General features: G+C 44.7%; 1 protein-coding gene across 1 annotated transcript; it reads left to right on the top strand.

Annotated features, from left to right (window-relative positions):
• The first annotated feature begins 3,142 nt into the window (after window positions 1-3,142).
• LOC142895454 (sushi domain-containing protein 6) lies at window positions 3,143-12,753 on the top strand. Its single transcript, XM_076036522.1, has 5 exons — window positions 3,143-3,368; window positions 7,502-7,601; window positions 8,731-8,934; window positions 10,809-10,953; window positions 11,146-12,753. Exons 2-5 carry the CDS (start codon window positions 7,538-7,540, stop codon window positions 11,465-11,467), a joined length of 735 nt encoding a protein of 244 aa, XP_075892637.1. The 5' UTR covers window positions 3,143-3,368; window positions 7,502-7,537; the 3' UTR covers window positions 11,468-12,753.
• Window positions 12,754-12,828: the final 75 nt, after the last annotated feature.

Here is a 12,828-nt window from a genome sequence, read left to right as displayed (position 1 = left end):
TGTTGTCAGACTGTAGCAATGCCCTGTGGACCTGAATGACTGCTGTCTGTGTGTGTACATATGCTCTGTGAAGAAATGTTCTCATATATACATAGATATATATATATATATATATATATATATATATATATATATATACATATATACAAATATATACACATATATACACACACATATATATATATATATACATATATGTGTATATGTGTATATATATATATGTGTGTATATATATATATATGTATATATATATGTATATATACATATATATATATATACATATATGTGTATATGTGTATATATATATATATATATGTGTGTGTGTATATATATATATATATGTGTGTATATATATATATATATATATATATATGTGTGTGTATATATACATATATATATGTGTGTGTGTATATATATATATATACACACACCCACATACATATGTGTGTGTGTGTGTGTATACATATATACACACACACATATTTTCTCAAGCTCATGCCTTAACATTTACAATCGTTTTGTGATGGACTGTATTTCAGAACTGACACTCAAACTGTAGTTTTGGATTTTTGTTTTGGTTTTTAAGGTCGCATATCTGAAACCTATGAGAACATTCAGCTCTGTGGGGAATGGATAACTATCAACTTTCCCACATTATAATTAGTTTTTTCTATGACATTACAAATGCAGGATTTTTTTTTCTACTTTACTGGAGTGGCTTTAACACTAAATAAAACATGACTCTCCCCAAGTTTTTTTTTTTTTTTTGTGGGTTCGTTTAAAAAAAAAAAAAAGTTCAAACAAAAGGATTTTCAAAAAGGCGGAACTGCATGGAATCGTTTCCCTTACCATCTTCCTTCCTCGCACCGCAGAGCTTCCTGAAAACTCCAGCAGCCAATGAGCAGCTTAGGTGTGGCTTTTAGTGATTGAAGTGCCTTTCTTAGCAGCTTTTTGTCAGAAAAAAAAACAAAAAAAAAAACTGCTGGACTTCCTGACTGGGGCTTACGGACCACCAGTGGCCAACTTATGCCACGTCTTATGAAATGTGTCAGCCAAGAGAAAAAACGGGGACTCTGGCTGCCTCACTGTTGGTCTGTGGCACCATTACCGTTGTTGCATTTCCACGTCAGAGTTCTGCAGCTGTTCTTGCATCATGTTCTTTTGTAAACTTACTTCACTGGCATTGTAAAATAAAAAAAAAAAAAAAAAAAGATTTCACTTTAAAAGTAAGATTTAAAAAAAAATACTTTTTGCAAATACAGGTTTTGTAAAAGTCATCCATGCGGTCTGTGTTCTTTACTTGTGTTGTGAAAGACAAAAAACAACTCTTAGGATCACTTGCACACAAAGTTACATTCATACATTTCTATTCACCTATTCAAGGTACTATATTATACCCATTCTTTGATTTTTATTCTCAATCCCACTGCTCTGTGGTGCAGTTCTGCATGAATGGTTAATCCAAAAGCGATGCAGTTCCAGGAAATGGCATATTTAGCCATATGTTTAAAGCCTCCTGCCAAAAATACTTTTCGTGCTAAAAGTAACAGGCAGCTCAGGGCAAAACAAACGATGTGGACTGGGACGTTGTCATTAAACTGGGACAGATGTATCAGCACTCTGTGACATCACAGAGAGCTGATTTTTTTTTTTTTTTCAAAACTGTTGTAGTGCTCACTTCTGTAAAAGTGTATCAGAGAAAAGCATAAGAAGAAGCTCAAATTTAGAGTTATCAGTCAAAGATGACTGACTAATAACAACCAGATCAGATCATACACTGTAGCCCCAGCAACTTCCGTCAAGTCACCTCAGTCAAAGCATGTGCAGCAGCAGCAGCAGCACCACCACCACCACCACCAAGATGCAAGTCATGAGTTTGTTCTGTAAGTGCAATGGCAGCTGTTACAGTCCACAGGACAGCTGTGACTGTGGTTCATGAGGCTGCAACTTCACACATGTATTTATTTTATTTCATAAGATGTACATAAGTAATTATTTTTCTTCAACGACGATGTACAATTCAGATGGGGCCAATAGTCAGTTTGTAGTGGCACATCACACACACACACACACACACACACACACACACACACAGTTTATTAGGTTACAGAGGAACTATTTTCATGTATGTTCCTTGCATATTAGGCTTTTCTCACTTGACTCACTTCATGACCTTAGCACCGGCTGAATGAAGAAAGGCGGTAACTTCAGAGTCCCTCTGCAAACATTTTACAGTCATCAGCAAAGTCCATCCGACAACGGCCACGCTGATGTTAATCATTGTTTTCTAATGGCCCACTTCATCGTGATTGTTTTTTCTTTGAAATACCAGCTGTGATGTTGCCACGAAGTAGTGAGCATATCTGCATCCCACACTACAATGGAAACGTGGCAGCTGACACCTTTCAAGTGGTCCACCTGCCCTTAGTTACATGTTTGTAACTAAATACCAGAGGTGGCAAAAGTGATCACATTATGTAAGTCACAAGTAAGTGTATGGAAACTTGTTTTTAAAAAATGTGAACAGCCTCAACTCCTTTGCTAAAGTTAAAGAAAGTACAACTTATAACATGTACTTTAGTTTTTGTTTTGTTTTTTTTTTAAAAAAAGGACTTTGTTTTTGCAATAAATGAAACAATACATTTGTTGACAAGCCGAGGTACTCTAAAATATGATCCAGTTGTATTTTTTAACAAAAACAAAACTATAGTTTATACACAATTGCTCCTCTTCAAGCAACAGTGTATTACTTTCAAAAGAATGTGTGTCTGTTAAACACAAAAGTAACTAGCATGTCCAAAGTAAGGAGTACAAAGTGCAGATATTTGTGTACAAACAGTATTAAAACCTGAAAAATCTACCAAAGTACAGTAGGGAAGTATTTGTGCTTTATTACTTCTCACCTTCTAACTGCTAAATACAAAGACGTGTGCAGTGGATGTCACACATTTGGCATTTTTAAACGGGCCAACCTAGAGCGAATTATTTTCGAAGTACTTTCGTCAAAAACACTGCACCTTCAGTCACTTTCCACTTCCTTCTTCCTGCGCGGCGTCTGTGCGCTGCCTGTGTACGTGTGCGCTCCCAGAATACGATGGAAACGCGCAGGTGGGCGGTGCTTACGCTCATAATATGGGTGTCAAACACAGCTGATCAATGAGTCAGGGCGACAGCGGCAGCAGCGGCAGCGGCAGCACCGAGAGGTACCTGTTGCGGAGGCAGGAGCCAGTTATTAGCTCGTCGGTCTTCCCCCCCCCCCCATACCCCCTCGAGTCCCCGCCCGTGAAAGCCCTCAGGAGGCAGAAGAACCGCCGCGGGAAGCTGCCCAATCAGCCGCCGCAGCCGGGGGCTTCTTCTTCGGCTCTCAGGTGAGACATTTGTCCGTCGGAACGGCTTTAATGCGAAGAATCCGGGAGCTGCCGGTTAGTGTCCGTTCGTTTTTGCATTCGAAGCACCTTTACTTGCCGCCGTACGTAAAAGAATGAGTGGGTTTATTCCGAGCATTTAGGCCTGTGAGGGTTGGAAAGCGCCAATTTACTGTTTATGTGGAAAAAGTGAAATTGCCAGTGACTTTACGGCGCGAGTGTCGTAAACATATACGAGGCTACTCCTGACAATGGAAACGGAGCAGTTGAGCCGTCACTGTCTCACACACACAGACAGTTAGTTATTACACGAACATTGAAATGACGCTTGGTTTGGCGGTGCTGTCATTCAGATATGCAGCCTACGGTGCTACTGCAGGAGAGAATGTGTTGCCATGGCTGAAGTCTGTAGGGGCGTTTGAAGAGGAGTTGATGTGAACGCGGTTGGCTCACATGCACTCGGCTTCTGCTGCTGATAATATCATCTTGTGTATCTCTAACATATTCCAACCCCTGGCCTCCCATATATACAGGTATATTGTCTGCACACACACACACACACACACACACACACACACACACACACACACACACACACACACACACACCGATAGGAAGGAGGGGAGCAGGGTTCATCGCAAGTAATAAAAAAAAATGTGAAAATATACATGTTGGATGTTTATGGAGGAATAAAAATGATGATGTTTATCAAGCCATGATAACTTAAAGTACATTCTTCTGCTATTTGAAGTGTATGGAAGCATTTGGGGCGTTTGTTTGTTACATCACATTACGAAAGTAGCGGGCGAAAAAAAACCTCGACTCACTCACTCACTCACTCATGGGCACACACGCACAATGAGTACAGGAATGCATCATCAGCATTTAACACTTGCGCGTTTTGCATTGTGGCACTGTGACCTGGCAGTTCAAATCTTAACACAAAGCCTGGGGTTGGAGGTAAACGAGAAAAATAAAAATAGCCTGCTGAAAAATATTGCGTAAATACTGCTCTTCATATGTTGTTTGTGAAAATGTGTTTTCAGTAAATGAAAATATACTCACTGAGGTGTTTGAGTGACTCTGCATCAAGACGGTGTCATGGAAATCTTTTATTGTGCAGTGTTTTCTCTGTGGGGTGGAAGTCTTCCAGAAGAAGATAAGTGCCTCTTTTTCAACCTGTTATAAATCAATCTTAAATCTAGATCAAGGATCATCAGGCTCATCGACTGAGAAAAGGAAGAGTCTATGATCAGCTCATAGCTGGCGCTCAGGCAGTGCAGCCGCTGCAGAAGGCCCTTGGCCAACGTTCTGCCAACACTGTAGCGCGCTGCACACCCTCACGAGCTCCCAAAATAGCGCATGGAGGGATGTTTTTGCTCTGATAACAGAGGGAAATAACCACCAGAGAGCAAAGTTCGCCTCCGTAGCCACTGATCAACCAGACACATGTGGTTCAGTGGGTGAAGGCGCCGTGGCTGAGTCACAGCGCACCTCTGGCACTCCTCTGGGTTCTGTTCTCGGCTCCGTGCTGTTCTCCTCCCATAATCTGGCGGATGGCAGGGTGCGGCAGCTTCCCAGAATGTGTTGTTTCCTGGGATCCCCCCCCCTCGCGCACGTTTGCGATTTCAGGGCATTTATCTGTCGTCGGCCACTCGACTGTCCCGGGCAGCCCCTCCTTTTTGTTTGCCTCAAACAAACGACTGTTGTGTCTGTCCACACAGCCGCCACGAGAAGCTGCAGGCCACAAAATACATTATCTGACCTCCTTTTTAAAAATCTAACAAGACTGACATGTATAATTTCATCTAGTCATCTCGTCGGATGACTTGTTACTGCAACAATCTAACAAGGGAGAGATCCTAACTACCCAATGCACCCAGCCAAAAACTGAATGAAATGGGTTGGATGAGATTTCATGTAATAACCTTTAGATTGAAGTCATGGATCCATTCAACTTGATTGGACAGTGTCCATCAGATGTGTGTATTAATGTATTGCACTGCTTTAGAAGCAGACGCTACGCTTTAGTCAGACCACTAATTTAACCACGACGCTTCCTATGATTGTGACGGCCGACATCAGCAGGATGTCACCTACTTGTGGAGAGCAAATACAGCCCCAACGTCATCTTCTCAGAAATACCCTCAGCGCCGCTCTTGCAGCACTTTCTTGCAGCAGTTCTTGCAAAACCTCTTTAGCCACAGCCGGACTCGCTGCCGCTTCCCATGTATCTCGTCCATCTTCTCACTGCTCGATGGCTCTGAAAGCCTCCACCGGAAACGCTTTCTGCAGAAAGATGGCAATGTGGATGGGCGGTTTTCATGGCTCTAAACCAGTGGGTGTTGCTCCTCCTTGTTTGCGACCTGACAAAACATTCGAGCAGAAGTTCTAATATCACAGAGCGGCGTGGTGACTCAGAAGTGGAGCTCCCACGCAGATTGTGGTCGCGCAAGATGGAGCTCTTAGTGTGAGTGTGTGTTTGTGTCTAACAGCTGTAACTTGTGTGTGTGTGAGTGTGTGTGCCGACCTGAGCGTGACTGCCATGTCGAGGCGGTGGGTGGGGGGAGCTCCCGCTCCTGCTACTGAGATGACTGGCACCGCTACTGAAATGAAAAGAAAAGATAGAAAAAAAAAAGAAAAAAAAACAAAAGCTAAACATGCACGCACACTTGTGTACACATATTTTCACACAGTCTGCTGGGCTCTGCTGGGCTCTGCTGGGCTCTGCTGGGCTCTGCTGGCACCTCCACCTGCTGGCGGGAAGCAAAGACTGGTGGATGGGTGTGGTGGGGGTCATGCAGAGCAAAAGTTGGCCGTGTTGTGGTACTAAACCCGGCTGAGGTTTTGTTGCTGCTAGATGTGAAAGTGTTTTGCCCCCCTGTTGTCGAGGTGACCAGCTGACTGCTGGTCCACCTCAAGGCAGAATCAGGTCAGTGTCCTGGACCTCTCAGGAACAGAGGAGCAGAAGTGAGAAAAACGTTTATTACTATTCTTTAAGAACACAAATTCAAGTCTGTGGGTTCAGGAAAAAAAATGTGTCAGGACTTGATCATTAGCTGCATTTCCATTAGTTTTTTGCAAAATAAATCGATGTTTCTAAAATTTCCACAAAGTACATTTGAAATTTGCAGGTGTTTCCATTGAATGGTGTGAAGCTCTTGGGACGTAATTCGCGTAAAATCTTGTCTCACGGGATTTAAGTCATCTGTCTCTTCGTCCGTCCAAACATAACGTGCCATTTTTACTTAAAGTGAACTGGTCATGTGACCCCCATACATTACGTCCGGTTACATGTAAAGCGGAAAAAGTGTTTCCATGACACTTTCGCGATTTACTTCTATATCGATGGGTAGAAAAACGACCTCATGAGAGCGTAAAAACCTTTTACCGATATTTGAGAGGTTTTTCAAAACTTAGCTGTTTCCATAAACAGTTTTTTTTTTTATTGCGATATATATTTAGTTTTTGTGCAATTCTAGGGGTAATGGGAACGTAGCTAGTGTGAATATATCCGGTGTTGCCGTCCAGTAGACGTGGTTCGGTTTTAAGTTAAAGCGCTATTTTTTGTGAGCCACAGACACGTGTTGTTATAATAAAGTGGTGACAAGTCAGTGGAATTGTAATGAATAAACACAGTGACTGTGACAGTAATCGCCGTGCCAGAGCATCACAGCAGCAGGTCTGTCGTCGCCGTCTTTGCTGGTGGTTCTGTTCATTTCCCGTGTGATCAGCGCCGGTGATCAGCGCCGGTGACGCCGTCCCAGTATGTTCTCTCATTAAAACACATCCAGACATCCAGGCACGTTTCCTTGTCTTGTGGTAGTCACAGTGTTGCACATATGGCAGAAGTAACACTTGGAGGTTTTGGTGTGAACTTAAATGCAGGTGAACGAAGTGTGTGTGAGGTGACGCTGCCTCTGGCCTTTTCGTCGCCTCCCTGCTCTCTGTGTGTGAAAGCGGTCAGCAGCCGGATACCTAGATCACCTTTCGCCCTGAGATAAAAAAAAAACCCCGATGTACTGCACATAACGAGCGTGTCCGTGCAGGTGTGACCTGCCCGGACATGTTCCTCCTCCAGCTCGGTCTGTGTGTCTTTCTTCTGACTCCTCGTCTCTTTCTTTTGTTCTCTGCAGGAAGTCTCGTTTGATGTCCGGGCCTGTCCTGTATCCATGGGACCAGTCAGTCTAGCGTGCGGCGCCCTGCTCCTGCTCTCCTCACCGCTTCTTATTGCAGGTACCCCCCCCAACACACACACACACACACACACACTCCTCCACATACAACTGCCTCAGCCTCACTCCCTCTGATGATTCAGCCCGTCGTGTTTCTCTCCCTTATTGCAGCACTTGGCTGGAAATGACTAAATTGGCAAATTGAAAGTGGAGAAATCTGTCCCAAAATAATCGTGCAAAACACACAGAAACAGTTTTCTTGGCCAAAACTCAGGCCATCTGTCAGTTAAATGTATGTAGCTGGTGGTGAAGATGGACGCGCACGCTCGAATCTCACACTGAAAATGACGAGAAGGCCACTTGCTGTTTCCTTTTTTCTCCTATTTTTCGATGAGTTAACACTTTATTTTCTTCTTTTTCGCAATCTAATGATTTCCTTTCTCGCTCTCTCACTTTAGACCTTCATGCATGTTGCTCAAGATACATTTGTGACTTCAGTTTCCTTCCTGTTTTCTGCTTGACTATCGTAATGGCACCAGCCAACCCCGCGAACCTCGGTCTCGCCGTGGCATGAAGACGGAGCGTTTTCTCAGAAATGACGAGCATAGCGTCAGATTCCCAGCTTCACACTTGACCTGCTCTTCACACCTCGCCGCCGGGGTCGACGAGCTTTGTGGGTGGCGGCGGGCACTCGCGTTCTGCAGCATTTGTCTGTGAGGAAATGAAATAGAGGAAGTGGGCCGCGGTGATTCCCTGCACGGTCATTTGGTTTACCAGGAAAATGTGCACACAGGTAGTTGTGTGAATGCGATTGCAGTTAAGAGGCTAGTTTTTTTTGGTGCCTAAATGGAAGTATGGTAACTGAGTAATGCCAAGAAGACTGGCAGCTCTTTGCAGGGCCGCTCTGTATTTCTAAGATATTGCTCAGTGCACAGTAGGTGCCTCCTCCGGGATATTTTCTGTTTTTGCAAAGCTGTAAGAAAACAGCCCGGTGTTGAGGCAGAGAGTGAGGGAGGGAGGTAGGGAGGAAGGGAGGGAGGGTGGAGGTGTGAGAAAAAAACAGTCAAGCATTAAACTAAAGGCAACCGTATGAGGTAGAGGCTAGACTGAGGGATGAATAATTACCATCATTCACCTTCATTGTCTTCATCGCAGCGTTTTGTTTTTTTCTTCTGCTCTGTTTTGTGCAGGCAGACTGAGCAACTGCACTCACCCCCTGGTGCCCGAACATGGCGGCTTCCGCTGCGAGCCGTCGCCGTGCCGGGGTTTCCCCCAGAAGAGCAGCATCCACTTCTTCTGTGAGTCGGGCTACCACATCGCCAACAAGATGCGGGTGTCCAGGTGTCGCCACGGGAAGTGGCAGCCCCCCATCCCCTCCTGCATCCCCGTCAAAGGTACCGCAACACACATCTCAGCATTTCTATAGGGCATTTTATAGAGGTGTTTTACATCTTCTTTTTTTGATATTCAATGTCTTTTTAAACATGTTTATGTGTGCTTTATTTTCTATTAAGCACAAAAAAACAACTGGCATGTATATTTCTATTTTTTCTTTCTCGTTGTAAGCCCAGAGATTCTGGCATAATGTCAATAAAGGTCTGGAGTCTACAAGGGAAAGTAAATCTAAGGCCACTTTACTGACAACTGGTTTTCAAGGCCCATATTTTACCAATCTGCAGCTCCATTTGTCATGCTGTAATGTGTGAGGGGAATATAAATCCTTGGTGTAATTAGTCAATCGCTGTATAATTTGCAGACAAAAAACAATAACATTTTTCGGATATGGTTTAGAATATATGAGAAAATCATCCCAATTGATAGTAACAGTGACTGTCCCACTTCTGACGATATTCAGCCAGTGATGCAGTTTTCTATCAGTCTTTCTCATAATAAAAGTCTGTTTATCAGTCATCTGATCCAGTGGTCAGGTGGTCAGGAGGTCAGATGGTCTGGTGGTCTGGTGGTCTGGTGGTCAGATGGTCTGAGGGTCTGGTGGTCAGGTGGTCAGGTGGTCAGCTAGCCGCTTTAATAATGTCCTGTCCTTGGACTCAAAGTTGTGCTCCTCCTCTCGGAGCCTCAGACGCTCCGGCTGTGTTCGTCCGGACACTAAAAGCAGGTCATATGACCGTGAGATTCCCATGTCCTCAGGTAAACATCTCCAGCGGCCAATGATGAGTCAGTGTGACAGCGGAGGGCTTTATGAGAGTCAACCAGTGTTTCTATGACAGTGTGTCACTGATGAGGTCATGTTTTGCTGTCTCAGTTGTCTATATTTAAACAGTTTATAATGGCTGACGCTAGATATGAGCAATGATCCGTCTGGTTCAATTGGCAGACGGTTGGTAATCAAGTCTGACTTGGGGGAATTAAAAAAAAAAACTTTTTTCAATTCACATCTTTAGCGTGAGTGACGCAGTGTTGTTACATCTTCGAAAACCAACACGGCCAAGTGTGTTGTCTTGATTTTAATCAGCAAAATCCAGTTGACCTTCATATTTATTTTGTCCTTTGTCTGGCTGTCGCAGTTTGAAAGCAGCAGCTCACGTTTGTTGCCTCCTGGCCTAGTTAATGCGAGTGCGGCCGGTGCCGGAAGCTTTCCTCACGCCAGTTCCAACTTCCTCTTCTTACCATTCAGTGAAACGCCGCAGCGCCAGGAAGTCGGAGAGCAGAAGGAGGAAACCAAAGCCTCAAAAACCAACCATTAGAATAGACGTTTCCTCTTATCAGACGCCAACGTCTCCGCCTCATGGAAACCGTCTGCCGTGTTGTCACGGGCGGAGAGAAACCGCGACGCCAGATGAAAGCCGCTTCTCACAGAGCTTGTCTTTGATACTCTGACGTTTCTAGTCTGTTTTCACTGAAATGGATTAAAAACAGGCTGACAGGCTGCCGTTTCTTTCCTATCGGTGTGCAGCAGGGCTGATTGTTTGCCCCGCTTCGAGTTCTGCGGCTGGAAAATTACATTGAACGTGACGGCACAGAAAGAAATGTGGCATGTGTGATTTCGTCACGTGTTGGTTCACTGGATTCTTCCGGCCAGTTTTGCTGGAGATGACGGGCAAAAACAAATACTTTAAAGTGGGGTAAAAAAAATGCAGAAAGTCAAGTGCAGCTTACTTTCACATTTGTGGAAACGAAACCAGCAAATGTTGCCTTTTTTAAGTTTTGCCTACGCTCAGGCGTTGGTCACTTCCTCCAGCTGATTTTTACACACTCGCCGTCTGCCACCGTGTTCCTCTTTCAAACCTTTGCCTCCGTCTCCCTGCAGACGGCCCCCCCAGGAGCCTCGACGACGGAGGGAACGAAGCCATGCCCAGCATGGCTACCACGGCGGTGGGCGTGTCCATCTTCCTGCTGACCACCATGGCCTGCCTGGTCATCAAGTCCCGCCTTTATCCCTGTCAATCACACAGGTGAGTTTTGACCAAGCAAAAGAGCGTAGAAGAAGAGGGTGTCTGAAAATGTGTACAGTGGTCATTTTAAAAGTAGTAATGACTGACACAGTCTTGTGTTAAATTGCCTAACTTAACAAAACAGAGTGGATAAAATGCGCTTTTCTTTTTTTTTCTAAATGAGTTGTATTATTTTCCTCTCTCTGTGTCCAGCAGCCGTCGCTCCTCGGACCAGCTGGACCTGATGGTGGACGGCCTGCCGGTCTCCCTGCCGTCCTACGAGGAGGCCGTGTACGGCAGCTGGGGCCAGCGGCTGCCGGCCTGCTCGGCGCCGGGCCCCACGCAGCTCCTGCTGGCTCAGGGCGGCGGCGGCGGCGGCGGCGGCTGCCGCCAGTCGTCGTCATCGCCGCCGCTGTCAGACGGCAGCCAGCGCCCCCTGCTGTCCGGCCAGAGCCCTGACAACCCGCCGCCCCCTTACGAGGAGGTCCCGGCACCGCGGCGGTCGCCGTTGCTCTCCGACGACAAGGACACATGACGGAGGGAGGGCGCAGTTGCAGAGACTGTCCATGGGGGCGCTGTTGGGACTGTGTGATTCACCGAGAGGATGGTTGAATGAAGCGAACGAATCCAAACTGACGGGGCAGACTGGTGCCACTGACCAACTGTTGGCCAACGCGAGCTGTCGTCCAATCAGGTCGTTGGATCCATGTGACCTGTTTAAAAAACGGACTAAATTAGATACTGTACATTTTCAGTGTTTGGTACGAATGTATTGTGACAAAAGAGTGATGTTGTGACCTGGGTGTCTTTTGAAAGTCCCCCTAAAAAAAGAGAGAGAAGTCATTCTGTCTGTTTTTTTACAATAATAACATAACTGCATTTTGTCGTACCAAATATTTTCAGACGAGATCTGCATTCTCTAGTTTAAGTACACAATGGTGTTGGCCAAACCCAAATGTTTTTGCAGGACAGCAGTTACACACGTGTGTGTGTGTGTGTGTGTGTGTGTGTGTGTGTGTGTGTGTTTTCAGTGTTTCTTCTGGAAACATTGTTCCCTGTTCCCGTCAGTGACGGGGCCCGTTGAGGATCAACACACCACCCCTCCCCCCGGGTGTTTTTCACATCGATCAGAGAATTTTTGCACAGGGTTTTCTCGTAATTCGTTGTGGAGGGTCACACTCGGGGAAACTGTGCGGGGACGACTTGTAAAACTTGAGACAGCATGTTGCCTTTTTGATGAGGGGAAAACGATTAATTTAACGGCTATTTAGAGACGTGTGTTTGCCGAGAAAGTTTAAGTGTAACTGTGTTGATTCTGTGGTAAGTTTAATGAGATGATTAATATATTATAATATGGATATGAGTTTAAATGTGCAGTACAAAACTAATCTGTTTATACTGACATGAAATTATTCTCTTTTTTTTAATTAAAGTACATATATATGCGCTGGGGGCAGGAGGCTGGCAAAGTGCCGACTCTAAGGTGCTTTGAGCTCACTGAAATAACGGTTTCATCTTTTTTTTTAACATTTTTCTTTTCTCAACCTGCACAAAAGCTTTTCCATCTGCAACCAAACACTTTACAAATCAGCCCAGTCATGGATGATCTGACCTGCATCAGCTGCTTCGCTCTCTGCGCCTCTTTAAACCCCCCTGAACTGCTGCACCTTCACAGACTTTGAATGTATTAATAGTATATGTATTATTTTGTGGAAACTCCTCTGAATACGACATGAATTGTACTGCCTACGTAGAAATTATTTGTACATTGTATTATTGCACAGAACTATATAATTATTAAATACTGAGATTTTTCTTTGACTTGTGGTATTTTTTTCCTGATTGCACACTGGCCCGTTCCCATCAGCGCTGCCACTTCAAGGGGAGTTTTTGAAC

Source organism: Nelusetta ayraudi, unplaced genomic scaffold, assembly GCF_046127955.1.
Source record: "Nelusetta ayraudi isolate G7.1 ecotype Tasmania unplaced genomic scaffold, CSIRO-AGI_Nayr_v1 ptg000048l, whole genome shotgun sequence".
NCBI lineage: Eukaryota > Metazoa > Chordata > Actinopteri > Tetraodontiformes > Monacanthidae > Nelusetta > Nelusetta ayraudi.
This window is presented reverse-complemented; position numbering and strand designations above follow the sequence as displayed.

What these genes read in the sequence shown, in the direction of transcription:
- LOC142895454 (XM_076036522.1), top strand. Translation starts at nt 7,538, where the DNA reads ATGGGACCAGTCAGTCTAGCGTGCGGCGCCCTGCTCCTGCTCTCCTCA. An exon ending in CTCACCGCTTCTTATTGCAG is followed by an intron (nt 7,602 to 8,730) that starts GTACCCCCCCCA and finishes TGTTTTGTGCAG; the next exon opens with GCAGACTGAGCAACTGCACT. An exon ending in CTCCTGCATCCCCGTCAAAG is followed by an intron (nt 8,935 to 10,808) that starts GTACCGCAACAC and finishes GTCTCCCTGCAG; the next exon opens with ACGGCCCCCCCAGGAGCCTC.